At 33.1% G+C, this 26,519-nt stretch overlaps 4 protein-coding genes, 1 long non-coding RNA gene and 1 pseudogene across 7 annotated transcripts; 3 read left to right on the top strand and 3 right to left on the bottom strand.

The window, feature by feature from the left end:
* Positions 1-342: 342 nt before the first annotated feature.
* LOC108217299 (phytochrome-associated serine/threonine-protein phosphatase 3) lies at positions 343-5,613 on the bottom strand. The gene is made up of 10 exons (XM_064092449.1): positions 5,320-5,613; positions 4,297-4,443; positions 4,144-4,211; positions 3,008-3,065; positions 2,443-2,553; positions 2,297-2,347; positions 1,782-1,925; positions 1,602-1,697; positions 1,432-1,503; positions 343-699 (listed from the first exon to the last, which is right to left on the bottom strand). Exons 1-10 carry the CDS (start codon positions 5,398-5,400, stop codon positions 616-618), a joined length of 912 nt encoding a protein of 303 aa, XP_063948519.1. The 5' UTR covers positions 5,401-5,613; the 3' UTR covers positions 343-615.
* A 2,103-nt stretch (positions 5,614-7,716) lies between these two features.
* On the top strand, positions 7,717-13,303 carry LOC108216541 (uncharacterized). Of its 2 annotated transcripts, none has more exons than XM_017389331.2 (5): positions 7,717-7,861; positions 8,099-8,261; positions 10,079-10,669; positions 12,460-12,585; positions 12,702-13,303. In XM_017389331.2, exons 1-4 carry the CDS (start codon positions 7,843-7,845, stop codon positions 12,566-12,568), a joined length of 882 nt encoding a protein of 293 aa, XP_017244820.2. In that variant the 5' UTR covers positions 7,717-7,842; the 3' UTR covers positions 12,569-12,585; positions 12,702-13,303. The 2 variants fall into 2 exon arrangements, with proteins under 2 accessions (XP_017244820.2, XP_017244821.2); XM_017389332.2 differs by having other exon boundaries at positions 12,732-12,954.
* Positions 13,304-14,732: 1,429 nt separating this feature from the next.
* Positions 14,733-15,455, bottom strand: LOC135152386 (uncharacterized). Its single transcript, XR_010291477.1, has 2 exons — positions 14,957-15,455; positions 14,733-14,871 (listed from the first exon to the last, which is right to left on the bottom strand). It is a non-coding gene; the product is annotated as an uncharacterized LOC135152386 (long non-coding RNA).
* Positions 15,456-15,917: 462 nt separating this feature from the next.
* Positions 15,918-20,541, bottom strand: LOC108216071 (uncharacterized). 2 transcript variants are annotated; one of them, XR_001806029.2, is made up of 7 exons: positions 20,136-20,540; positions 18,780-18,855; positions 18,443-18,573; positions 18,227-18,297; positions 17,638-17,719; positions 16,571-16,667; positions 15,918-16,219 (listed from the first exon to the last, which is right to left on the bottom strand). XR_001806029.2 is itself a non-coding variant. In XM_017388736.2 (7 exons), exons 1-6 carry the CDS (start codon positions 20,460-20,462, stop codon positions 16,647-16,649), a joined length of 708 nt encoding a protein of 235 aa, XP_017244225.1. In that variant the 5' UTR covers positions 20,463-20,541; the 3' UTR covers positions 15,918-16,219; positions 16,617-16,646. The 2 variants fall into 2 exon arrangements, 1 of the variants encoding a protein (XP_017244225.1); XM_017388736.2 differs by having other exon boundaries at positions 16,617-16,667; positions 20,136-20,541.
* Positions 20,542-21,895: 1,354 nt separating this feature from the next.
* On the top strand, positions 21,896-23,297 carry LOC135146756 (geraniol 8-hydroxylase-like). The gene is made up of 2 exons (XM_064092181.1): positions 21,896-21,925; positions 22,363-23,297. Exons 1-2 carry the CDS (start codon positions 21,896-21,898, stop codon positions 22,951-22,953), a joined length of 621 nt encoding a protein of 206 aa, XP_063948251.1. The 3' UTR covers positions 22,954-23,297.
* Positions 23,049-23,721, top strand: LOC108217298 (geraniol 8-hydroxylase-like; annotated as a pseudogene).
* Positions 23,722-26,519: the final 2,798 nt, after the last annotated feature.

Raw genomic sequence — 26,519 nt, 5'->3', positions numbered from 1 at the left:
CAGATTCTAGGGATGACGAAGGTGAGAGCGGAGGTGGAGATGGAAGGAGCGGTGAAGGTGGGGGTGGCAGAGATAGTGGAAATGAACATGGAGGAGGCAGGGTGAAGATGCCAGAGGTGGGGTTGGTGAAGGAGTTGGTGATATTTGTTTTTAGAAATTAGTGATATTTCAGCTGGGTTTGTAGTTCGTAAAACAAGTAGTTTGTAGTAGAATAAGACTCTATATTTTAGCTCTATCATGCTTCTGTAGTTCTGTGTGTTAACTAGGCACTCGGGTATTCACTGGATGAATATGTGCCTGTGCTGTGCGTGGATAGAAATAGAAAGAGAAATGAAAGAGACCTTGTGTCAAGCAATCTACTAAATTATACTTTAATTTAAGACAGAATTATAACATATTAAATAATTATAGAAGGATCAAAAGAGAATATTAAAAAAAAAACTACATCTTTTGTTACAGAGACTATCCAAAAGCAGGCCAGCTTTGGAAGATGAATTCCACCTATTCCTGGTCATGCTGGTCAAACAATTTCTTCCATCCTTTTCCACAGCTGGAGCAGCAATTGTCCCATGCTGAAATAGTATCACACAATTGACAAGGGAAGAGATATTCCACTTACAAAAAATAAGGTACTCCCATCCTGGGACCTCGCATCTGGTTGTTCTCCTCTGTTTCTGTGAAGAATTTCACCTCCTTCTCCTGATTGATGACAATTTAAAAGGAAATGAGAAGAGATTAGTATTCAGAAACATTTATATTGTTACGAATAAAATCAAGATGATAGCAAATACAGAAACTAGATTGAATAGTCTATACAAGAAACTAAGAAAGAATGTTAGACAGTTCACCATCACACATGTAACTTCACAGTTCAAACCTATACCCATCAAACCGACTTCAATTAGCTGGAAGGCTTTGCGAGAACAATATATGGCCCTTTCTTTTTATCTGCCCCCCCAAGGCCCAACAAAATTCGAAGCCCGATTTGCACGATGTAGTGATCTTGAAGATGATCCCCAGTAAGATTTTGATCATGGTAAAACGGGTTTGTTCATCTTACCCAAAGATTGGCAACTAGTATAGGTGGATAACACCCTGAACTCCGATGCAAAGAATACCTGATCTTTTTCCAGCAACACCAGGCAGGCATTGTGCTGGGGTTGTGATACATTACAGTATGACACCCTATACCCCCCCCCCCCCCCCCCCCCCCCCAAAAAAAAAAATAATCCTGATTTTGCAGTTAATAATAAATTAATTAAGACCTCTTAAACATTTACCTATCAATTTGGTCAAGCAAACCTCATCAATGATTAAAATCATAAACATATTTGACTTCTCTACCATACAAAATCAGATCATTATTAAAAATATTCTTCACATCCAGACTACAAATGTTGAATGATAACTATAGTGGGAATCTTTTAGTACCATATTCTCATTGAAGCTCAATATTGAAGCTACATTTCCACATCGGTAACAATAGTTCGGCGCTGACCATACCTGCATCAGCCAAGAAGACATGTCACAGACTATTAATAGAAGATCCTAAAGCACACAAATAATATTATTGTATCAGTAACAAGGAATTAGCAACTCACAGTTACAAGTCCTTTATCTTGAAACATGTACTTTAGACCTTCTTGCACAAGTTGATGGGCACGGCAAACTAGATCAAGTTTGTTAATGTGATTGTACTGGAGTAACAAAAATGGAACGAAAAGGGTGAGTTCAACTTCGTAGTAAAGGTGCGGCAAGATATAATAATTGCTTATAAATACCTCAGAAGTAACCCTGGATCCAAATAGCCACCCAGCACCACGAGGGCTGACTGCCCATGTTTCAATATCTTCAGGGTCACTCCACATGAGGTCACAGAAAGGTCCTTCATGTGGGATTTCACAATTTCTATCAATGACTCGAATCTGCCAAACAAGAATTTAATCCAAGTAAAACAATTCTTAGATTTCATCCTTTCAGAAATGATTACAAGTGGCAATATTAAGAGGGAATAATAAAGTTCAGATTACACTAGCCATCAAAAATCTTCCAGAGAAAAGGAAATTACATCCCAAACAAACTAATCAATTGGACAATGACAATTTGGCTGTGCAAACTGGTTTGCAGTACAGTGTACAAAAATGTAGCATAAATCTGAAATAACAGTGTGTTTGCAGAATATCAATCCAATTAAAGTTTGTTCAAATAATAATAATAATAATAAATAAAATATAATAACAACAACAACAATAATAATGAACGATAATAAATTAATAATAATATTAATTGCACAAACCTGATCTACAGTTCTAACATCAGGGGAAAGGCCACCATGGACACATAATACCTGAATTCAGAAGAGGTTAAATGTCAGTCAGTTGCCATTCAAACAGGTGAGCATAGTTACAGCCTGTGTTTTTGTGTGTGAGGGAGGGAGCATACTGTTCCATCTATAATTGCTGATAGAGTAAGATAGTCAAAAACATCCGTGCAGTACCGCCAGGCATTAGCATTTCCATACTTTCTTTGACATTCATCATAAAACCCATATACCTAGAATATGCAGTAACAAAATCGACAAAGTCAGAGATCAGCTACTCAAACAACTCAGTTCTCTTTACTTGCTTGATATTACATTTTATTTATGTATATAAAATTATATATTGCACAGTGATTAATACATTTTAATTAGTAATATTTGCTGTCCAGATTTCATCATCACTGTAGTGCAGTAAGTGATATCAGTTCATTGCATCTAGAAAATAAACCTTATTAAATAATTGTCGTGTGTGTGATAGATTAGTATATCTGTCATCCATTTTAACATGGAGACAATCACTTGCAGGTGGGCTAATGTTGTTCCCCCATAAAAAAAGCCACATTAATTTAGACACAGACGATATCCAAGGAGAAAAGGAATTTTGAAATATCAGTCAAAGCATAATTGTCCAAATAAGTAAACAGAAGATACCAGTACAAAATTAAGAAGAAGAAAAATCTCAATTACCTGAGTTAATTGTCTACTTTCATGATTTCCACGTAGGAGGGTGATGTTTGCGGGATATCTGGTTGGATGAAAATTTCGATAATTAGCAAAAACTTATCAACAAGGCAAATTCAAAGTTCCAAATAAAATTAATATAATTTGATAATTAGCAGTCAGAAAGCCAGTCATATTAATCTTTTTATTAAACTAGATTTTTTACAAGTTTGGTAACAACCAAGGTTGTGTTCACTTGGACGGAAAGGAAATGGGTGAAAATGGGATGGAAGTTCTGATAAGAAAAATTATGGAGAAAGAGAAAGATACAGAGGTGAGAGGTAAACAGTCTTTAGACCTATGTTGCACGGGGACGCCTACTAGGTGGAGTACCGCAGTTTGGGGACGTCTCGGGGACGGGGACGGCTTGGGGACGTCCCCAAAAAGCTGGGGACAGCAGGTTAAAATTGGGGATATTTCTTGGAGTAAAATGATAAATATACCCGTCCCCATTTAAACATAACATAGAAAAACTGAACTCAACGGCTTCTATTCAAGTTATATACATTATACACACGTTCTTCGCATATGCATACAATCATAACTCTTCTCAAACTACTTTCTCTCTCAAACAAATAAACATAACTCATTAGTTTTCAATGGAATCACAACATGAAAGTAGTGGTACTGGATCTGGACATGCTGAAAGTGGAAGTGGATCTAACAATCAACCTCCTTTGTGAGCCTGAAATGGAGAATGAGTTGATCTCCGGTGATATTAATATTTGAGAAAGTTACATCTGTCCTATTTATATAGAAATTATAATTTTTTATTAATATATTATGTGCCGTCCCCGTACCCTTTAATTTTAAAATTGTCGTTTCATACTTTCATGTCCCTGTCCCCGTACCTGTATATGTTCCCGTACCCGTCTCCGTGCAACCTAGCTTTAGACAATGTCTGTCAGGAAAATACTGGCACACTTGTCCACAATTTGACTTCACGAATTCAAAAGGAGCCTAGCTATTTATGGTAAGAAAGGTTCTGCAACTAATGCACGTGACTAAAATTTAAACACTACAAAAAGCATATACCATATCTACCTATCTATGCTTAATTATCCGTATTCCGTACACATAAAGCTATCATAGAAACAATGCACCTTGCTTTCAGAAGCAAAAGAATGGTGAAAACTTCAAGACTGTTGTATCCACGGTCAACAAAATCTCCCTGCCAAGAAACAAAATATAATCAACCGCAAAGCAATAGGTAGAAAATTTTAAAAATTAGAGTTATCTTTACAATATTTAAATACCATAAAAATGTAATTTGTGTCTGGTACATGACCTCCTGTCTGGAAGAGTTTCATGAGATCATGGAACTGCCCATGGATGTCACCACAAACTGTAACTGGACTATTGACGGGCTGCACATTCGATTCCTCAATCAAGATATCCTTCACCTGTCGATATATATATATATGAAAATGCACGCTCACTAAAAAAGGGGCTCAATTTGTTCTCTGACAATATATAGACCATATATTTAGCTCCTGGTTTAAAAAAAATCATGACATTAAATTTATGCACCAAACTGAGTTAAAGTATTGATCAAGGTCAATCCCCTTGCGACAAACTCGAACATTCGTACAAATAACCAAAATCCAAAGCACTCACATAGCGGGTCAAGGGCTCAAGATTGCCGCAAACAACACATCCACTAATTGTTTTGGCATATCAATATAGGTTCCAAGTGTTACGCATCCCCCAAATGCGTAACCCATTTACACACATTTATGGAATGTGTTACTCGTGATAAAATATATAAATATAAATGCATTTAACACGAGTTCAAAAACAGCCCAACTTCCCAACAAATGCCATTTCTGGTACTCAACTTCGAAGCATGCTAAAAAATTGCCAACAACCCGTAAACTCCAAATTTCTTTCCTCAACTAACTTCATCCGGACACTCCAAATTTGTTCCCTCGACTAACTTCATCCCATAATATCCAAATCTGTTCCCTCAACTAACTTCATCCGGAAACTCCAAATTTGTTCTCTCAACTAGCTTCATCCCATAAACTCCGAGTCTTCTTTCATAATCAGCAGCATCGAAATCAACAGCCAATTTTTCTACTTAAACCAAACTAAAAATACCCAAATGAGACAACAACAAATCAATACTAAAACCCAATAATTCAATTAAACTTCACAACCCAATCGAATACACTGACTTAACATACAACCCAACTCACATAACTACAGATATCAAACAAAAAGCCCAAATTAAAAGGTTTTTTTTAAAAAAAATCCAATAATAAAAAAAAAAGACATACATATTCACATAGCAGCTGAAGATCATCTTCTGATAAGTGTTGCCCATCTTTGACCTTTGTTATCCATAGATCTAAATCCATACCTCTTTCCTATCCTATACCGTAACGTATATGTGTGTATAGTTAAATTGAGCTGCTGCAAACGAGAGATGGAGAAACAGCTGACAGGTTAACACAAGTTTCTTGTGAAACCCCCCTCTTCTTTTGTTCTCTTCTTTGTTTCAATTATTTTATTTTCAAAAGTACAACTTCCGTCTTTAATTATTTCTGTCTCAGTAGTTCAGTAGTACTTCCTAACCGTATGCAAATAGTTCATACTTAATACTACTTCCTCGGTCCCTCTCATTTCTTATCGAATGAGTTGGGCACTGAGATTAAAAAATATGAATAAAGTAGTTGAAAATAGAAAGAAAAGTGGGTGAAGTGGTGGGACCCACTGATTTTTAATGTATAAAAGGGAGATAGTGGAGTAAAAGTAGTGTGAAAAGGAAAGAAAAGTGAAGAAGTGGAGAAGTGGTGGGATCATTGACCATATTTGGTAAGTTTTAAAATGTAAAGAATTGGATGGGACACCCAGGTTAGTGTAAAGAAATGGAAGGGATAGAGGGAGTATGATTTTAGCAATATTATTAGGAGGGTTACGTCAGATTTTAACAATAATGCATGATATATATTATAAAAGTTAGGATTTTCTTATAAATATCTAAATCTAAAAGAATTTTTGCAAAAATTATGTTACTTTTTAGAATAAATCGTAAAAATATTATATTTCAAAAAATATTTGTAAGAATACGGATGCAATCATATATGCAACTGTTAGTAACTACTATATATACAACCACAAACGCAGCTCCGAAGAAGTTTGTTGAAAATCACATTTAATTGCTAATAAGTTAAAATTGGTTGCAAATGACGAAAATGAATAACCTGCGGGAACAATACTAATATCATAGAAGATACTAGGAAATTGACTAGAATTAACTATGAAATCAACTAAATACATAATACATATGACATAAATTTCGGTGCCTTCTCTTCTTATCTTCCTGCTTATTTCAGGTCAGACTAGCCTCCCACTCTTTATATCTCTTTCGTCTCTCTCTCGTCCTCTCTATCAATATATAGTTACGACTTATATACAGATTTAACATACAAATTACAACTGTGACAACGACAACCTGCCACTCCTACATCGACACCGCGTTGATCGACTTGACCTCGTTGGCGCCCGGTGGTAATGTCGATAGCGGTCCCTCACCGTAATGTCAACCTTACATTTGCCTCTGTCGCACTCTCTTCTTCGACGACGCTGTCACGAAGTTCGAGAACGGCAAAGAGGAGAGAGAAGGAGAGGAGGTTCCGAAGGAGATTGATTATAGAGGGGAGGAGAGAGAAGTAAACAGAAATGAGAAGATGAAGATGTTATTCTTTCAATTTAATTGCTTGTATATTTAAAAAGATAGTAAATTTGCAAGATTTTAGATAATATAGTATATTTACAAATAAATATCTCAAAGTTAGTATATTTATCAAATTTCCATATATTAAAGCTCTTTTTCTAGTGTCTTCAAAATCTTGGATGAACTAGTTATCAACAATCAGCATGGTATCAAAATTTTGATTTGACGCTAATTTCAAGTTCGATTCTTTATCATCCAAATATTCTTTATAATAATCTTTCCATTATTATTGAAACCTCAAATTTGACGATCAAAACGGGTTGATTATCAAGTAGGTTACTTCCGGCGTCCAAATGTCAACTGAGTCACTGATTACAAATCTGACTCAAATGAGTCACTCATTTGAAAATGTTTATTAAAAATATCACTCTATCGCTAATCGAAATTTTTAAAGTATTATATATTGAGTTTCACACATTTTTTTATGAATGGTATTACATTCAAATGAAAGATTTTGAGTTCTAGTATTTTAAATGATATTCTTATTTATCTGCTATTTATTTTTATTTGAATCAAATAAAATAATCAAAAAATTAAAAATAGATAGTTGATAAAATTTTAAAAATCTAATAATATTATCTAAAATAGTAGAATTCGGAACCTTTCATTTGGATTTAATATCATTCTTACAAAATGTGCGAAACTCAAAATATAATAATTTTAAGAATTTCAACTAACGATAGAGGGATATTTTTCATACAAAATTTTAAATACATAACTCATTTGAGTCAGTTTTGTAATTAGTGACTAATTTGAGTACATTTAAATGCAATAAGTGACCAATTTGCTAATCAACCATCATCAAAACACATCAATCTCAAACGAGTATGTTTAAAAAAAAACGATTACAAGAATTAGAAAAAGGACAAGAATTAGAAAAAGGATAATAAACATAAAAAACCCACGAGCGTCGGATCTTAAAATAGTATTAGGATCATACCCGGCCCGATATTGAATAAAGCCCAGCAAAACCCTGGGCGCTTAAACCAGGGTTTAATTCCTATACAAATATACACACACAAAGAAATGTATCTATAGGTTGCATCACAGTGCGCTCTCAGCGATGCAGGCTCTTAAACGAGGTTAACTTTTTCCAGTATAAATGTGTTTACATCTATTCATGTATCTATATGTTTATACATACAGATCATCAGCTAGTTTTGTATTTTTGTAGCTACGCTGAGCTGCTATATAATCTGTTATTAGCTTGATTTGCATTCTCGTGCTTGTCTGTTTGATGTATTTTTGATCAATTAGGGGATGAATTTTGTTAGGCTTTAATTTATGTGTTTGTAATTATGGTTTTTGGATGATTATAGTGAAGGAAATCTCGAACCTAGCTCGTGGATCGAAACATTGTTGCCGTGCGAAGTCGTCATTTTCTGCTGCTTCAGCTCCTTGCGATGCGCCAGTAGTTAAAAAGACAGGGAAACGGTTGCCTATAGGCGAGAGACGCGCCATGGTCAAATCATTTGTAGACAGGTATTACAGTAGAAACTCAATAACTGAATTATCGTTATGTTAATATTTCACGATCATTTTTTGAAATGTGTTTTTTCGGCTCCAACATGATAGAGGTCGTGTACCATTAACCTGGACATATTAAAAAAATTTGTCGTGCTGGAATATTAATATATTGAGGATGAGTTATGTGTTTATTTGAGAATTATTTGTTTTGTTAGGAAATTTAGTTAGTAGAAGGGGGTTTAATTTGGTTAAGTACACTGTCACATGAGTTTCTTATTACTTGTGATTGCAAATTTAGCAGATACATTTTGCGGTGATATGTTAGTGTAAGTGAACAGGGGGTTAAATGTGATAGTGCTGCATCATTCAGTCCCTTATTGCTGTTTGGTTTATTTACTACTGGGTCTGACTGAGAAAAAACCTGTGAATGGTTCTTGGCCGGAAGGTAAAAACCTCCATCAATTGCTTATAGATCATATCTTACCTACATACCCCTATAAGGCTATAACTATATCCTTCTGCATTTTGTTGATGTTACTGTTCTTATTTCTTCTACGTCCTTGTCTTTTTGTTATAGCCTTTGATTTGTGAGTTATAGTTGATGATGTTGATTGCAGATGATCATTGTATGTATGTATCATCATTAATAAGGAAAAAATATGTTCTATAAACATCATAGTATACTTTGTCGTATTATCTTCTTACCTTTTGATCTTTAAACAGTTGTTATTCTAAACTTTGTTCTAAACAAACTTTAGGCGTGAGGCTGGTTACCGTTCCTCGATTTGCAACTTAAGGTCTTGTTTTTAAAACTTGAACTTCATATTAAACTGCTGCTGCTATTTTAGACAACTTTATAATATCACTTTATAGCGCTGAATTTAATATCTTGTTTTTCATATTGAATATTAAATAATACATATATATGTTTGAGTTTGATTTTCATTGAAAACAATCCATAAAATCTGATCCTATATATCACAGAGTCAATTGTCAAGTTGCAAGAAGAAACTCGGACAGATCAACAGTATAACATATACTTACTTCTTTTTTGAACTTCTATTACTAATGTTATATCATTGTTTTCTCGACCTCCTCTCTATGTTAATAATTATCTTGTTTTTTGTCTCTGGCCTGTATCAATTGTTTGCGCGGCAGCCTTTTCCTCTTATGTGCGTTATGGTTTATTAATATGTGAAGTAGACTTGCTCCAAAAGTGAGGATCTATCCATATCTCTACCTGAAAAGCATATCAACATATATTATCCCACATAGGTGTCTTATTAGCCTGTCTTGTAATTATCTTCTATCCTTCTCATCAGACATATAACAGATGCGGCAGCAGAGTTTCTTTAGTTCTGTAGAAACAATCAAGCCCCCAGAAAGTTAATATGCAAATTATAGAGGCAGAGGAACAACTTTGTTATGAATAGGCGAGATGCTTAATTAGTATTTCTAATAGCAAGTGCATATGTTAATGCTCATTATAATTCTGTTTTGTTTGAGTTGTCGTGAAAGTGTAAAACTTGTAAAAAGTGCAGAACTAATGCCTGATCTGTATTATTTTCAACATTATGTTATTACGTGATAAGAAGACTTCCACGTCTGTTTGTAAATGGAGTCACTTCTAGGTGGTAACTTTCTAATTGGTGTTTAGAGACATTTAGCAGACAACTTAGGACCTAGTGAACACTACTTACATTTCCAGAAATAGGAGTTTAGTACTTGTGTAATACACTGGTGGACACTTGTTTGTATGAATCATTCAGGTTCTTTTTCAAGTTATGCTAACACATACATCTTAAGCAAAGAAAATACTATTTTTTGTACAGGTATCAAGGTGAAAATTCAGGGAAGTTCCCGACCGTTTCTCATGCTAAGAAAGAAGTGGGCGGATCATACTATGTTGTGAAAAAAATAATGCAGGAGCTGGAATATAATTCTAAGTTGTCGTCCTCAAATGACGGGAAGGAAGTTTCATCCAAAACAGAAGTGAGGAGTAGCTACTTATCATGTGGCTCAAACAGCGATGCTGATGAATACAAACCATCTCCTGAAACTTCTATGCTCATGACTACAGAGGATGTCAAAGAGATGACTATAGAGGATGTCAAAGAGGAAGAACAACATAAACTTCAGCTGGATATCGAGAGCATTCCAGATGAAAAACCTAATCAATACTTTCAGCAACCATTGCCTGAAGTTTCAAGTGCAAAGAAATCTGAAAATTCTAAAGAGGAAACAACCTGCGAGTCTGTGCTTGACGCTAACAATTTAGAAAGCAGGAATGAAGAATATCAACCATATCATGAATATTCAGTTCCCAAGGTACCAAAGAACAGTAAAGAGGTAAAACCTAATCAAGTTGTCGTTGATATGGATGGTTCAGAGAGCATAGCTAAGGAACATCGAAAGTCTACAGGGTTAGTTGTTTATCTATTAATTTATTCTTCTGTTTTTTTTTCTCAAGATGCTTCAGACTGTGACCAGACTGATATGTATAGTGTTTGGTTTATCCCGGACCTTGATGAATTCATCATTTCACAACATATTTGGATCAAATTTCAGCATACCCTACATTCTTAGGATCAAATTTCGGTATACGTAAAAAATGATAGAAAAATGTCAATAGAGAACAATGTTGTGAGCATGTTTAATAAAAAGCAATTTCTGTGTATTTGTGGGTTAAAATCACATTATATATTAATTTATGGTGTAGTTGGGAAGTATAATCGAACTTAGAGCTACCAGTAAGATTATTGATACACCTTTAGTGTATGTGACCCTAATACTGTTCATGACATATTCTGTACTAATGTATACATTAGATTACGTAATTCAACAGCTCTTGGGTTGTCAAGGTTTTGTTTCATATATTAAAAGAAGTTGGATGTGACATTAGGTCGTATATGGGGCATCTCAGATCCATGCAGAAACTTACTAGAAAGATGTGGAATGAACAAGATAAATCCTTAATTAAGAATCATTGTTTCCTTAGAGAGGCTTTAAACAGTGTGTAACTGTGTATAAATAAATGATATCTTCTCATTTTCATAAAATGACTGAAGCACAAAAATCTTGTGTATGTAATTTGTAAACCACACACCAATCTGTTTCACAGATACATTCATAATAAATCTTCTAAAGGTGATTGCAATCACAACTCTATCTGTTTATCTTCACCCGGTTGCATTTTTCTGTTTAGATCCTGTTATACACATATAAATGGCCTATGGAAAATTTCACAGTCAGTTTTGGCTGAGAAATGGGGTTCTGGATGATTTACTTTGATCTGATTGTGGACATTATCTGTCTTTGCCTTGAATCTTGCTTAGATCGCATAGACATATGATCTGATTTTTTTTCTATGCTTTTATATTTTGTTTGTTTGTGTTGTTTATCTTATTATGACGATGAATTGTTGGTAATTGTTTATATAATTAATATAGACATTTTTATTATGTCAAATAATTAAGTATTTTGCAATGCAAAGTTATTGTAGAGACAGAGATGGAATTGGGTCGCTGGATCTAATGGAGAGCGCATAATTTGATTCTGCAGATCAGTTATTTTGTTTAGTGTGTGAAAATGAATTAACTAGGAGCATCCATGCCCTGATCTTGTTTAGTTAGGTTTGGTGAAGCTACTGATCTGATGAATTAACTAGGAGCATTCATTTGTTTTGCCGACTAACATATAGTTAATTGCTAATTCATGGTGATTCAGGTGATATGTTCATTTAATTGAGGTAAACATATTATTTGTATTTTATCAAATGTATTTGAAAGTAGGAAAAAGGCGCTGGTTCCAGATTTGACTTGCTATAATTGTTTTATGGAAAGGTAGATACCGTATCTTTTGGATATAGTGGTACTAGTTTCCTAGAAGTCTTTAACTCTTAAGGTGGTTTTTTTTTTAAAATTTACTATTGGGTACCTACCTATTGGAATATCCATAACCAAATTGAAATAAATCATCCAAAAGTCCAATTTCAACCCAAACTGATTATGAGAATATTGAGGCTATATATGTATATATTTACTTTTGTAAATTGATCATACCAGCAAGATGCAGTTGAGATAATAATAGAGTAATATATTCAATCGTGATTGCAACTACCCTAAGAAGATTGATTATAGACTTCGTATGTATGTGTGTATACTTGTAAACTACATGAAATCAAGCTAAAAGCAGATAACTGTTTGTGTTTTAGGGAATCAAGTGAAAAGCAGACCTTAGAAAAGGTTCAGACAAATTTATCTATCTGGGGGACTTTGAAGTCTGTTGCAGGAGATCTTTTCAGCATATGGAGAAAGGGCTAAAAGTGTCAGCCTCACAGGTTAGTGTTTGAAATGTTTCTTGAAAGTGTACTGCCCTTGTGGCATATGATGAAAAATATATAGTTCAGTATACTGTGGAAAGTTATATGGTATACGCTGTTTTTTACTTCTTTAGGACTTGAAACATATTATGGATCTGTTACAGCATTAATTGATCACCAAATGACGAGTCGAAGAGCAACTGTTGTCGGCTGGGTTTTAAAGCTCCGTTTTAAAAAAAAGAATTAGATTGTAGGAGGTTTGGTAAAATTGTAAATTCCGCGAATCCTTTGTGTGCACCCATATTTTTATTATGGTCTACATTATTGATCAGCAGGCTTATGTGTATAACAAAAGCATAGGCAGATCCTAGCAATTAAAGACCAGAAGTTCTTGGACACAATTTGTAGAAAATACTAGACTATGACTTGCAACAGAGGTAGCCAACCGGGCGGTCTGAGCAGTTTAGGCCGGCTGTTCCCGGATTAGGCAGGTCACTGGTTAACCTATAACCGGCCGGTTTGATTAGCGGGCTGTGCGGGTCCGTTCTCTGAACTGGGACATCTTGGCACGTAAGTTGGTTGAGCGTTGAGTGGTTCCTGGTTGGGCGGGTTGTGGGTTGATGTCTTAATATTTTAATCGAGTTTGTATATTTAAGATTTGAAATTTAAAATTTAAACTTGTCTAAATTTTTGAAAAATAGTATTAAATTCTATTTGATTCTGAGTGTGTTTAAAATTCTGTCATAAGTTGAATTATTCATGTTTAAAAACTGAATATTATATTTAAACAAGTTGTTTATTATCTGAATTAATTTATAAAACTAAAAAATGTATGAAATTGTATTTTTCATGTCGATTGTTTTTACATATCCTGTGATCTCCAAAAGAAAACAAATTTGATCTCAATGTAAAAAGAAATTTTGAGGTCTCACTCTATTTTAATAAAACATGATCTCTTGGTAAAAAGACAAATGCGATCTCTTAGTAAAAAGACATGTTAAATATTTTGAATTTTCTCGGACGAAACAAGTGATGCGAGTACTTTATAGCTAATATTCAATATTTAATATCGAAAATATATAATCAAATATTAAAAATTCAAGCAAATCAAGATTTCTACTAAATAATTTATACGAGTAGGTATTAAACAAATATTTTCAAAATACAACATTTTATGGCAAATAAATGGAATGAATTTGGTCAGCATCGACAATGGATTAGAAAAGTTTTGTAGTTAGAAAAGGTTGTAGCTATAAGAGTTAGGTATGACATGCTTAATGTTGTAAAAATTTATGATACGCTTAATGTTCTAAAAAAATTTCAATTTAATCGATCATTTTTTGATTAATCTCTTATAAGATGGAATTTGATATTTGAAATGCGATTAATTCTTATAAATTGTACAAAATATTAGATTCGATTTCTGATTTCTATAACACGAGATGTGTTTAAAATTGAAAGAAATTTAGTATTGAAAATGTTCCAATGGTGCTCCGCGAATTGGAGTATGAATTCCATCAATTTTTGGTTAAATGCGTTATAATCGCGGAAAAAAAACACTAACATGCATAATATTATAAAATTCAACGATAATATGTTGCGAGCAAACACATTATCGCAAACAATGACAAATAGGCCTCTCAACCAAAATGTTATAGTTAGGCGAAGGTTCCTATAACACTCCAATAAAAAAATATTTGAATTAATTATTTTTCAATTTTTGTTTACAAAATTAACTCAAAAAATGATATTTGGATAGCTATATTCTATTTTTCTTTATGTAGAATCTCTTTCGCTCTCATCAATCAACAAAATGTTATCACGAAAAAGAAATAAATAAAATATTACTCAAGATTTCAGTTCGGATAAATCCAATTACATTAAAAGACAAATGGACGAATGCAGCCTCATTTTTTGTCTTCACACTAATAACTTCAACAATAAATTACATCTCTTTAACAAATTTTGGTCGGGAAAGTTTTCGAATACAGATCTCGGGGATCATAATCCAATTAAATCTGATTTCACAATAAAAAGGATAGATAATAATATTTTATTTTATCTTTATTGAAAATGATATGGAGTGATACAATGTGGCGGAGAATGACGAGAAAGGGGGATGTTCAACAAAGAAAGGAGTTGTGTTCGCTTGGTGTTGGCCGGTCGGGACCGTTACAAAAATATTAAAATTAAAAACTGATCTAGTAGATTTGAACATGCGAGAGATCGGAATATTTGGAATCTACAAGAAGTCCGTTTTATGGCCGCATGAATTCCAGTCTCATAGCTGCACGAGTTCCACATCTGAAATCGATTAAATTAATCAGAAATACAGATCCATAAGTAACAAAACATGAAGAAAATTTGGAGAATTACAGATCTAACTCACCCAAAGATCATTTTTTATTTTTCTTTATCTGGTACCGAGAAGATTATATCTTTTGAGATACATATATAAGAAATTAAACTAGTCAAAGTGAACGCTAACAAGTAGACGTCTCGGCCGAAGCATTAGTGACAACAGAAGTTGCCATTAAAGCTTCGGCCGAGGAAGATAAAAATGTTTTTCCTCTTGTAGAGCGAAAAATAAAAGAACGAAGAACTCGAGAATGTGTAACTTAGTACTTTGCTTGCTTGGTTTTATAGATAGTTTTACAAATCATATTTAATATTATTCAGATTATTTTTGTCAAGGAAGATATCACATTGAATTTTCGGGAAGTTTCTGGATTTTCAATTATTTTATGAGATTTTACGTTTGTGTAACGCATACATATAATTATATTCAAATAAGAACCAATTTGGAATATAGAACCTAAAACTCACATAAATATATTAGATTATGGTTAAAATTGATGATCAAAATCAAACACAAATTTTAAAATTAGCTATAAACTCTTTTTTCATTGTTAATTTTCAATAATTATATATAGTTCATTAATAAATATTTTCTATAACAATTTATATCATACTCTCAATGTTCTACAATATGATTACTAAATAATATGAAATAAACAAAAAGTACACAAAATTAATTTTTTGTACTTTTCGTATTATTTCACCTTTCACATTTACGTGAAATACTTCATTTCGTTTCACGTTTATACAAAATATTTCGTTTCATGTACATATCAGGGTAAACAGATATACATAATGATTTCAGATCGTTTTCGATGATTTTAACTATGAGTACACAAAACTGAAAGTACACATAACAACACACTTGCCAGACCTAAATTCACTCACCTTGCACATAATTTTCCACTTAGTATTGTTAGTTCTTTAAAAATCTTTAATTGTACTGGTGATTTATAAGAAAAAGTAACAAACAGGAAAACACAACCTCAGCATTCATCGCAAAAATTGTGCTTGCAATTAATGTCTCGGCTTTTTAAGGACTTCATGCAGATAATTTAACCTTTTTAATACCAAAAGCATAGTTCAGAAGTAGAAGGGATAAACATATTAATAATTACAATTAAAATGATAATTGTATTTGAAAACAGCATCAAGGCTCCACAACAATTCGCTGAGTTACCCAGGACACCTTAATGAAACCTTTCTCCTTGTGGCTATATGTATTCAACGATCAGTGCATATGGGGCCAGTCAGCCGACACAGGTTGTCAAAAGGAATCGATCCATGAAGAAATCTGCCAGCAAATTTTAGAACTAGAAAGTTAACTCACTGAGGGTGTAGGTATAACTTACAGTAAATGCAGCTTCTGTATTGCAAGATAGTGGAGGTTACATTTCAGACACACAGATGCCTACTTGTAGAAGTAAATAGCTTATTTTGCATCTAAACAGTTACTAGTTTTTCACTCTAAAGAAGAATACGACGAAAATGTCTGCTGTCTAGGAACACAACAGCCTCAAGGTTTACATTAAACTGGTTATACTATGAGGTTTAAGGTATTAAAAGTGAAACTTGCAGTATGAATTTAACCCTTTATATCTAAAAAGGGCAACAACTAATCGGACAAAGCATTAAAGTTAGTTACCATGGAGATCTGTAAGCTAGAACAAGAAAGAAGATCACTTCTGCACCTGATGCATAAAGTTGCCATTTGAAGAAGGCTATTTGAGAGGCTTCATTCCCTGCATAATTAGACATCAAAGCTTCAGTTGTTCACAAATCACAACCCATTATCCTTTTCTTTTTAAAATTTATCATTTACTGTAGAGAGGTGAGAATCAATTTCAGAATTCAGATCAACAGAGTACTCCACTCATGAAAAATATATAAAATTACTCCGAGAGCAACTAGAAAGCATAAACAAATTTAGAAGAGCAGAGTAACAAACGTCCATATATTACACTTCTTTTTTTCTTTTGCCAACTAACCTTCATATTGTTTGAATGCTCTTCTTTGCACCGGAAAACATGTGAAACTTTTGTGGCATTCATAGACAATTTCTACGTAAATATGAAATATCTAATCTGTACTTTAAAGATTTATGCGTGCCTCTTTTACCAAGTACATGCTGTATGAGAACTGATCAGATAACATGGTTCTATACTTACTGATTTATCGAATTAATGCCTTCATAAATCACAAGTCTATTCGGGTTCCTTCATTAGCTTCTTACTTGTACCAGAGGAGACATTTGAAGATTTCAAGGTACGAGTTCAATTCGGTCAATATTCAGATTTGCAGATAGTGTTGATAGTTTAGGATTTGATATATATAACTGGGCATATGCCCGGAAGGCGGGAGCTAATCTAGCATACAATAATTATAAAGCACCCTGTGCGATGCACGGGTAAAGAGCTAGTATTAGAAATACATATAAATTTATTTACTTCTGATTAATATTAAAAATACAAATAACTTTGACCACTTCATGCGAACAGCTACACAATAGTCGGTTTGGAGAAATTCTTAGTCAAGACCAGGAAAAGATTTTTCTTTTAATACAGTAGAACCTTGATAAACAGTTACTTGATAAATTATAAAATCTGTCGGTCGCGACATTAATAGAGATAGTGTATATTCAACCTCGATGAATTAATAATCGTTAAAAATTAAATATAATTTACCGGTCCCAAGACATACAAAAATGTTTACCTTGGATCCTCTAAATTCATTCACTGCCATTCGAAGAGAATCATCTGATAATATCAATCGTGACAGAGCCCCAGTACTTAGCCTGCAGTAATTGTCATATGCTACCAATAAGTTGAGTGGCTCGCTGACTTAGTTTTATAATATTACTCTAAATCCGCTAATATACAAATTGAAATAAAAAAAACAGCAAAAAGTAATTGATATAAGTCGTTTTGTGAGGTTCGAAAGGAGAGGTCTTGTAGATAAGTTGGTTGACTTGGGCGATTATGCGGTATGTATATGGAATGGAACGAAAAGAGATGTTCATAATAGTATATACAATGGAATGCTGGTCTTTTGTTGTGTGAAACCATATTTTAACTATATATTATATGATTTATTATTGATAATTTATCGACTATTCAATGACTCTTCGACGAGCTAGAATTTTGTCGACTTGACTTACCAACATGACAGCCATGTGGAAAGCAGAACACTTTGGAAATTCTCCCTAATTTTGGACATCTCATAAATTTAATTCATTTAATAGAGCATAGGAATGCAATCGAATTGACAAAATATTTAGAGGTTTAAAATCGATTTTTAGTACCCCAACTTCTTTGCTGCATCGGCTACAGAACCATCCACTGCACAAATCAAATCCAGCAAAGCTTGCATCCCCTGTGGCAAAGAAAAAAAATGGTGGTCACATTTATCCAAATATCTAATTTAGTGATTACATATAAATATATCACTCGCTTTTAATTAAGTAACTCAAAGCTTTCAACATTCACGAGATAAAAAAAGGCAAGGGTGCAAGGCAGACCAAAACAAACTTCGGATTTTTGGGGCCAATTTGTGAACCAATATCTTTTCCTCTAATGGTAGATTTTGCTGGAAGAATCTGAAGAAGCTCCGGTGGAGGTGAATATGTATCAAGATCTATAGTGTTCCTGACTAAATAGAATGAATAGAATAGTATTAATAAGTAATATAAAGAAGCTGTAGGTATGACATAGTAGCTAAAATATGAATACCTTAAAGTGAAGATAATCTGAAGAATGTATACATGTGACTGTCTGTGTTCAGTTTGAGCTCTTGAACACTAGTCTTAATGTATCACTGATGGGAGAGATAGAAAATGTATGTATGAAACAACAAACCTTTAAGAGCCAGCAGAGTTCGCAACCGAGTCAATGCAGATGCACGATTCATGTGCTGTGATCTATCTTCTGCAGCCTACAAGTAAATGCAGATTAATATGATTAAAAGTGGTGCAAAAAGAAAATACATAAGCCAATTTTAATTTTTACAAAACATACATGGGAATAAAATATTCCAAGGATTTTTGTCTAATTCCATGCTTAATCCTCTCAACCAACACAGAGCAAGTGCAACAGTCAAGGACTTTATTTTTACCCTTTACACATAGCTTCTATCCAAAATAAATCCTCAATCATTTTATACCATCTCATGAATTATGTTTATTTCACAGTGGTTATCCCACTAGCCAACTAACTAGTTTTTCAGGATGTACAACCACTTTCATGTATTATAGCCCTAAATACCACAATCTGTGAAAAAATTGACAAATTTTCTCCTTAAATACCGCCCGGATCTTGCAGGCAGATTTACCTATTTCCAGCTGGGTGATGCCACCACACGTGAACTTTTTAACAAAGATTTGGGACCCTCTCATAAGTCATTCATATATTCCCTTCACAATGTAAGGGGTCTAACCAGAGGTTAAAAAAATTCTGACACAATTTAAGTACACAACTTCTTTATCGACACAAAACACAGAAATAAGTCAAACAACTTATTCATTAGAGCAAGTCCAACACTATGCTAAGAGGTTCCTTAAAAATATTATAAAATAATATGTCTTAGTGATTTAGCACATGAGCTCCAATAGTATTCCCTATATCCATTCCCTATTATTATAATAATATTAAACTTAAACAACTTTGGTGTGGAGAAGAGAGGGAAATGATGTGGAGGAGAGAGATAAATGAATATTTTAATGATAAAAATAGTTTAGAAGTGGCTAACATATTCTAAAAATAGGGAAGGGGAGGCTTGTGCTAGTGATTTAGCACATCACTAGCATAGTGTTGGAGTGCAATTTTATCCCATATTCCCTATTTTTGGATTTAAGACTTGATTTAGCACACCTATTGGACTTGCTCTTAGTAACCTTTTATATCCCTAAAAAATGAAATTTTAACAGAATTCACAGCTTTACACAACCCAAATCCTAAAAATGAAACCTTTAATAGATAATTCGATATACTCTCTGAGGGTTCACAATTTCACATTAAGTTTGCAAATTCCTGGAACTACCCACAAACACAATAATCAACAAAATTACATACATAAAACCCCAAAAATTAACACCACACAGCTCGATTAACCCGAATATCACCCAAACAACTCTTCTAATCACATTTCATAAAAAATTAAAACGAAAAAACATTAACACATTTACGAACACGAAAAGACGATACCAACAACCAAACCTGAGCAACAATGCCAGTTGAAAGATGCTTAAGCCTCACAGCAGTCTCCCTCTTATTCCTATGCTGCCCACCAGGCCCAGAAGACTTAAAAGTGGTCTGATCACACTGACTCAGCAATTGCTCATCAGAAAGGCCCAACAATTCCCTCCCAAATGCCTCGAAATTCGAACCCTTTTCGCTGCTTGAACTGTAACAACATATAGTTCTTGTTATGCTTGTTCTTGGAAGATAAAAATTTGATGAGCTGGGTGCAAAAACGGCGCCGTTTTTGCAGGTGATTGCGATATGAGCAAGTTTGGGGAATGTTTTGAAAAGGGTTTGAGACATTATCTTCAAGGAGACGAAGATGCTGTGCGATTTTGATCAATCTGACAAGGCAAACGAACATTTTTCCATTATGGATTTAATTGGGACTGAAAAAAATAATCAAATTAGAATGCCAATTCATGATATTTCAGTCGGATTAAAAAATAAATACATTTTAAAATTGAGATATTTAATTGAAATTTTAAATTAAAAACTAAACCAAACCGGTATATCTCGCTTAGATCGGATCGGGGAGGGTAAAAATGTATCAGACACTCTTAGTGCAAGATAAAATTTTGTGCGAATATATATAAATAATACCAGAACCCATAATTGTTCTAAACGACGTTTAAATATTGATGTATGTATATTATATTTTCTGGAATCTCAAACATATATTACTCTAAACTATTTGTATTAAAATTCTAAATATTGTATATTAATTTTATTTATCTAAAATTCACATAAAATCAAAATTAGATGTAATTCTTAAAACTTATAAATTATATACAATTCATTAAAATCCAAGTCAGTATCCGCTTAAGTTCAATTTATCGAAGGACTATTTTTCTTAAAAAACCGAGTAATAATATAATTATATATTATAAAAACAAAATTTAAATTATATTAATTTAGTAATATGCGTACTAGTATAGCTTTAGGACAACATATTGTGTTTGGTTTGAGATACTGAAATGAAATGAAATGGAACGGATAAATTTGGGGTGTATTTAATTGAGTTTTTTTTAAAAGAATTTCATTAATGAAATCTAAGGGTATTTAATTGGATTGTTTAATATTCATTAATATCTTGAGATATATATTCAATTGCGATTTTAAATTATGCTGCAAATGATGACATTTAATTAGTAATTTTTTTGTATTTTATGAAATGATAGATTTTGTGGTATTTCTCGGCGTATTTTAAGTTTTTTGAAATCTCACCAAAATCTATGAGATTTTGAAACACTGTGTTTAAATTCTAAATAATTTATATCAACTCATCAACATTTTATGAAGAATCGGTTACAAAATCAAAATTACATGCAATCCATTAAAATCCATAGATTAAAAACAATTCATTAAAATAACAATCGAATGCACCCTTACTTGAAACTAACAGAGAATAAAAATTTTAAAATAAAATTTACAAAATTATTATGATGAGATTTGAGAAGAAATTGGGATAACGGAAAATATAACATTCCATCTCAAATCGAATATTTGATCTCTAGCACATGACTTAAAGAATTGAATGGAGAAAAAATGAGATTTCTTAACAATGATTTCTTAACAGTTGCTCATAACATAATTCATTTTTCATTTCATTTCTTGAGAAATCGTTCAACCCAACCAAATTTATACATAGAGCCCAGTTATGCACTTGAGTGTTCGAGTGATTGTTTAAATGATTCATTTTCTTTCCGTTTGTTTGCAGTTCTGGTTCATACAAGATGCCCCTTACTCCCAAGCGTGTTGAGTGGGTAAAAGATGCCACACATTGAATGGATTTTTTTGGATACACTCGCGTTGAAAAACCGGCAATATGGTCAATATTCCATAGAACAGCCTATCAAACAAAGATAATTGGTTAAAAATGATTTAGATGATGTTTAACTTGTTTGATGTTTTTTTGGACGGGTCGAAATCAGAGGTGTGCCTACAAATTATATTCCTGACTTCTTCTGATCATATGGGTGAAGATTTGGATCACAGGTCAAAGCGGCGAGAAAATTCTGAAGTCTCATCTGTTGGAATAATCTTAAATTTAGTTATTATTGTTATTTGTTTAGTTATTTATTTTAAGGATTAATTTTAGATTGAAGTAGTTGGATGATTGTTGGAGTTCTAGAAAGTTTGTAGGAGGTATTGAATCTATCTTGTTTTAGGAGATATATTAGAAATAGTAGAATATTGTTAGGAGTCAAGTACATTTGTTTTAAATATAACATGTAATCTCTTTTTTAGAGGAATAAGAATTAATAAAAATCAGTTTTATATTCTACATCATCTGTTTACTGCTAAAAAGCTTGACGAGAATCGGCATCTACGCAGCAGGAAGGTGCATGAACTTATTAGATACTGTGACAAGTGTAGCCACAGTGGGGAGGCTGAAGACATCGGCCGTGCAGCTTTTCTGACTACGCTCAATTTTTTATCAAACACTAAACTTTCCAAGGATATGACAGATTCATATGACAATTCGGAGGCCAAAGAATTCAGGGACTTGGTGTGGAATATTCTGGTTGAGCTCGGCAAGCCTACTCTGGTAGATTTTTTCCCTTTTCTTACATGGATTAATCCAGGAGGTAACAATCAGCGAATAAATGGCTATTCTGAGAAGCTAATTCAGTTATTTGATGGACTTGTAAATGAGCGGTCGGAGTTGAAGGGATCAACAAACTTCTTGGAAAACACTAGGACGACAGACATGCTTGATGAACTTTTAAAATTACAACATACAAATAAGATTGATAAAACTCAGATACGACACTTGTTTATGGTAACTTAATCTTTTTCGTCCTCATGAGTTAATCAGTAACGAACATTGTATTCCAGCCCTGCACTGTTTTTTTAATGTCACAATATCTAAACTGATAAAAGAAAATGCAGGACTTATTTGTTGCGGGAACAGATACAACTTCAACTCTTCAAGTACAGTGGAATGGGCGATGTCTGAGATATTGAGAAATCCAGAAATATTATTCAAGGCGAAAGCTGAGCTGAACTAAGTAATCGGCAAAGGCAAGATGATAGCAGAAGAAGACATTTCTAGGTTAGTTTACTTGCAATGTATTTTGAAAGAAACTACCCCCAACACCCTTGTTAATACCACGCCAAGTAGAAGAGGAAGTGGAACTCTGTGGCTACACAATTCCAAGGAATTCACAAGTGCTGGTCAGTGCTTGGGCTATTGGACGCGATCCCATGCTATGGAAAGATCCCTTGTCATCATGGACTCTGAAATTAATTTCACTGGGCATGATTACGAGCTGATTCCATTTGGCGCAGGCCGAAGGATGTGTCCTGGATTGCCATTGGCAATGAGAATGATGCCGCCATGCCGGTTATGTTAGGTTCCCTTTTAAATTGTTCTGATTGGGAAGTTGAAGGTGGGACTGCACCAGAGGAGTTGAACATGGAGTAAAAGGTTGAGCTCACTGTAGCAAAGCTTCATCCACTCCGTGTTGCAGCAAGTAGCAACTGCGGTTGTGACTTAATTGACCTCAACCGTTCTTTGATTTTTTCATTCATCGAGAATTTAATCGATGGAGTTTGAATTCGAACCAAGTCAAAATTATTCAAACCACCCATCTCATTGAAGACTGATTAAGTCAGTGTAAATCAAATATATGTGGCCGTTTGGTAGCGTTTAAAATAAATATTTTTTGCTCAAAGTAAAAAAATGAAGTGGAAGTTAGAAGTTAGTTAAGACTTATAAATGATTAAAGCGTTTGTGAAAAAAGTAAAATCATGAAACAAAAGTTCCCACTCACCTTTGACATCAGTTTGCCACTACTCGACTTTTTACACAAACGGTACGAATAAGTGATTCTAACTTATAACTGCAGAAGCGGAGCTTAAAAACTCCACCCAAACACCCACTATATCATTTCACCTGCATAACTATTCATCCCTCTCTATTTAATCATTTAGAAAAAATTAATTGTTATTACTAAATCACTTCAAATACTTTCCTAATTGTCTCCCGTATTTATCAAAATAATTTGGAAATTTGTAAAACAATATGGCTATGTACATAAAAAAAATATATCTATAAATATATATTTATGGGACCACTCTAGCAGTCTAGCTATACTAGTATTACGGTCGGGTACGAGACTTCCTGTGAACTTATCGATTTAATATATCTATAAATATATATTTATGGGACCACTCCAGCAGTCTAGCTATACTAGTATTACGGTCGGGTACGAGACTTCCTGTGAAATACTAGTATAGCTAGACTCCAGCAGTCTAGCTATACTAGTATTTTCTTCATCGGTATATTAATTGCTGATGAAATTTATCGATTTAACGTCGATAAGTGAGAGAAATATTAAAAGATATTTGAGCAATGTTTAGGTTGTTCCATCGGTCTCGGGAATAGTTTTTCTAGTTAAGAGTCTAATTAGTATATTTTAAATTTTAAACTAAAATTCGAGTGATGTTGTGTTATGTTATGATTTTCTTGTTCCAAGTAGTTTAAAATTTCGAATGAATCAAAGCAGGATATTAGTGATTTTGTGTATGAAATAACTACAATTGGTAAGTTCCGAAAAGAAATTCAGTGCAATTACAAAGGATTGTGTCGATTTTTCTTAGTGTTTTAACACTTGTCTATTATTATATGTTTAATACAAATTTGGATAAATTCATATTTGAAAAGCCTATAGCAAGTTAGGAGTAGAGATTTATTATAATTAAAGGTGTTGTGTCCGGGCTATTTTATTTACATGAAGGGTATGAACAAATTGTGATACATACAAAAATTAAGGCTATAACGGTGTTGTTTTAGTGCTGATTTGGATGGCAGATTTGGTGATATTTAAATATCAATTCATTTACCCCATCTTATTTTGATAATGGGGGTCTATATTCTCAAGGTGACCTTAGTTTTGTTTATGTATCTGCTTCACAAATGACACTACAATGTAAAAAGGGAAGTAAGGTAGGTTAATGGTTCAGTGAAATAATAGTGTCACAATTCTTGGAGGGTTTATTAATTTTTATGCCATCTGATCAACTCCTCCTCGAGTGCACAAGGATTTTGAGCAAATGTTGAGGGTTTATATTTTATTAATCAGTTATTTCTATGTGAAATTTATATTCTATTATATATTGAGTTTTTAAGTATCCAAACGAAGAGATATCATTATCTTTTTGGTGTAGATTTTCAAAATATTTCGATTTATTATAGTTTTGGGTTACTGTCATTATTTCTTAAGAATCTCAATAATATATTTATATATTTATTTTTGTTTAATTATTAGTTTATTGACTTTTCTCTTCTGTTTTTTTAATCAATTTTATTGTATTTTTTGTATATATAAACTTCTTATATTCTTATATTTATGTTGTATTTTTTCAGAGTACTCGACATGATTAATGGATGAAAAGTAGAATAAGACCTCTTATTGGTGTTTCTTTCTTACCGAATATTAAAACTTTATTATCTAAGTGTCTCCGATCATCTTTATATATCCGAGGGTTAGATGATAAATTTCCTTCAACGAAAAAAACTCCCGGCTGCGATTATTATATTTTGATAAGATTCATCACACGAAAAAGTATCTTGGGACAAAAAAATTTAAAAAAATCTAAGTTACAAATTTTATACGCGTCTTAATATACGTGCCGAGCAATGCAAAATTTTATGATAAATTTATACTCCTCCATTCCATCTAAATGTTTACGTTTGGGTTGGGCATGGTCGGACGGAGGTTAAGAAAATAAGTAAGGTAATGTGAAAACGTAAGAAAAATGAAAATAATGGCAAAACCGATTGATATCTAATGTATAAAAGTAAGTATATATAGTGGAGAAAAATAGTTGAAATATTTGAATTTATATTAGAAAATCTTACTATATTAAGTGGGTGTTTGGTCGGGGCTTAAAAACCCGGCTTCTGAGTTTATAAGTAAAAAACACTTATTCGTAGCATTTGTGTAAAAAGTCGAGAAGTACTTATAATAAGTTGAGAATACTAAATTTTGTTTCATTATTTTTATTTCTTTCTCAAACATGTTAATCACTTATGAGTCTTAACTTATTTCTAACTTGTATTTCATTTATTTACTTTTAAATAATAAGCTTTTATTTTAAGTTCTCCCAGACGCCTTTTAAGTAAATTGTTTAAATGTAAAAAAATGGATACATCCAAGTTAGCATTCCACGTCTTCGAGTGATAGTTTAACTGATTCATTTTGTATCTATTTGTTTGGAGATTTGGTTTGTACAAGATACCCCTTACTCCCAAGCGTGTTGAGTGGGTAAAAAATGCCACACATTGAATGGGATTTTTTTAGGGTACGCTGATATTAAAAACCGGCGATATGGTCAACATTCCATAGAACA

The sequence above is a fragment of the Daucus carota genome, chromosome 4, assembly GCF_001625215.2.
Source record: "Daucus carota subsp. sativus chromosome 4, DH1 v3.0, whole genome shotgun sequence".
Lineage (NCBI taxonomy): Eukaryota > Viridiplantae > Streptophyta > Magnoliopsida > Apiales > Apiaceae > Daucus > Daucus carota.
This window is presented reverse-complemented; position numbering and strand designations above follow the sequence as displayed.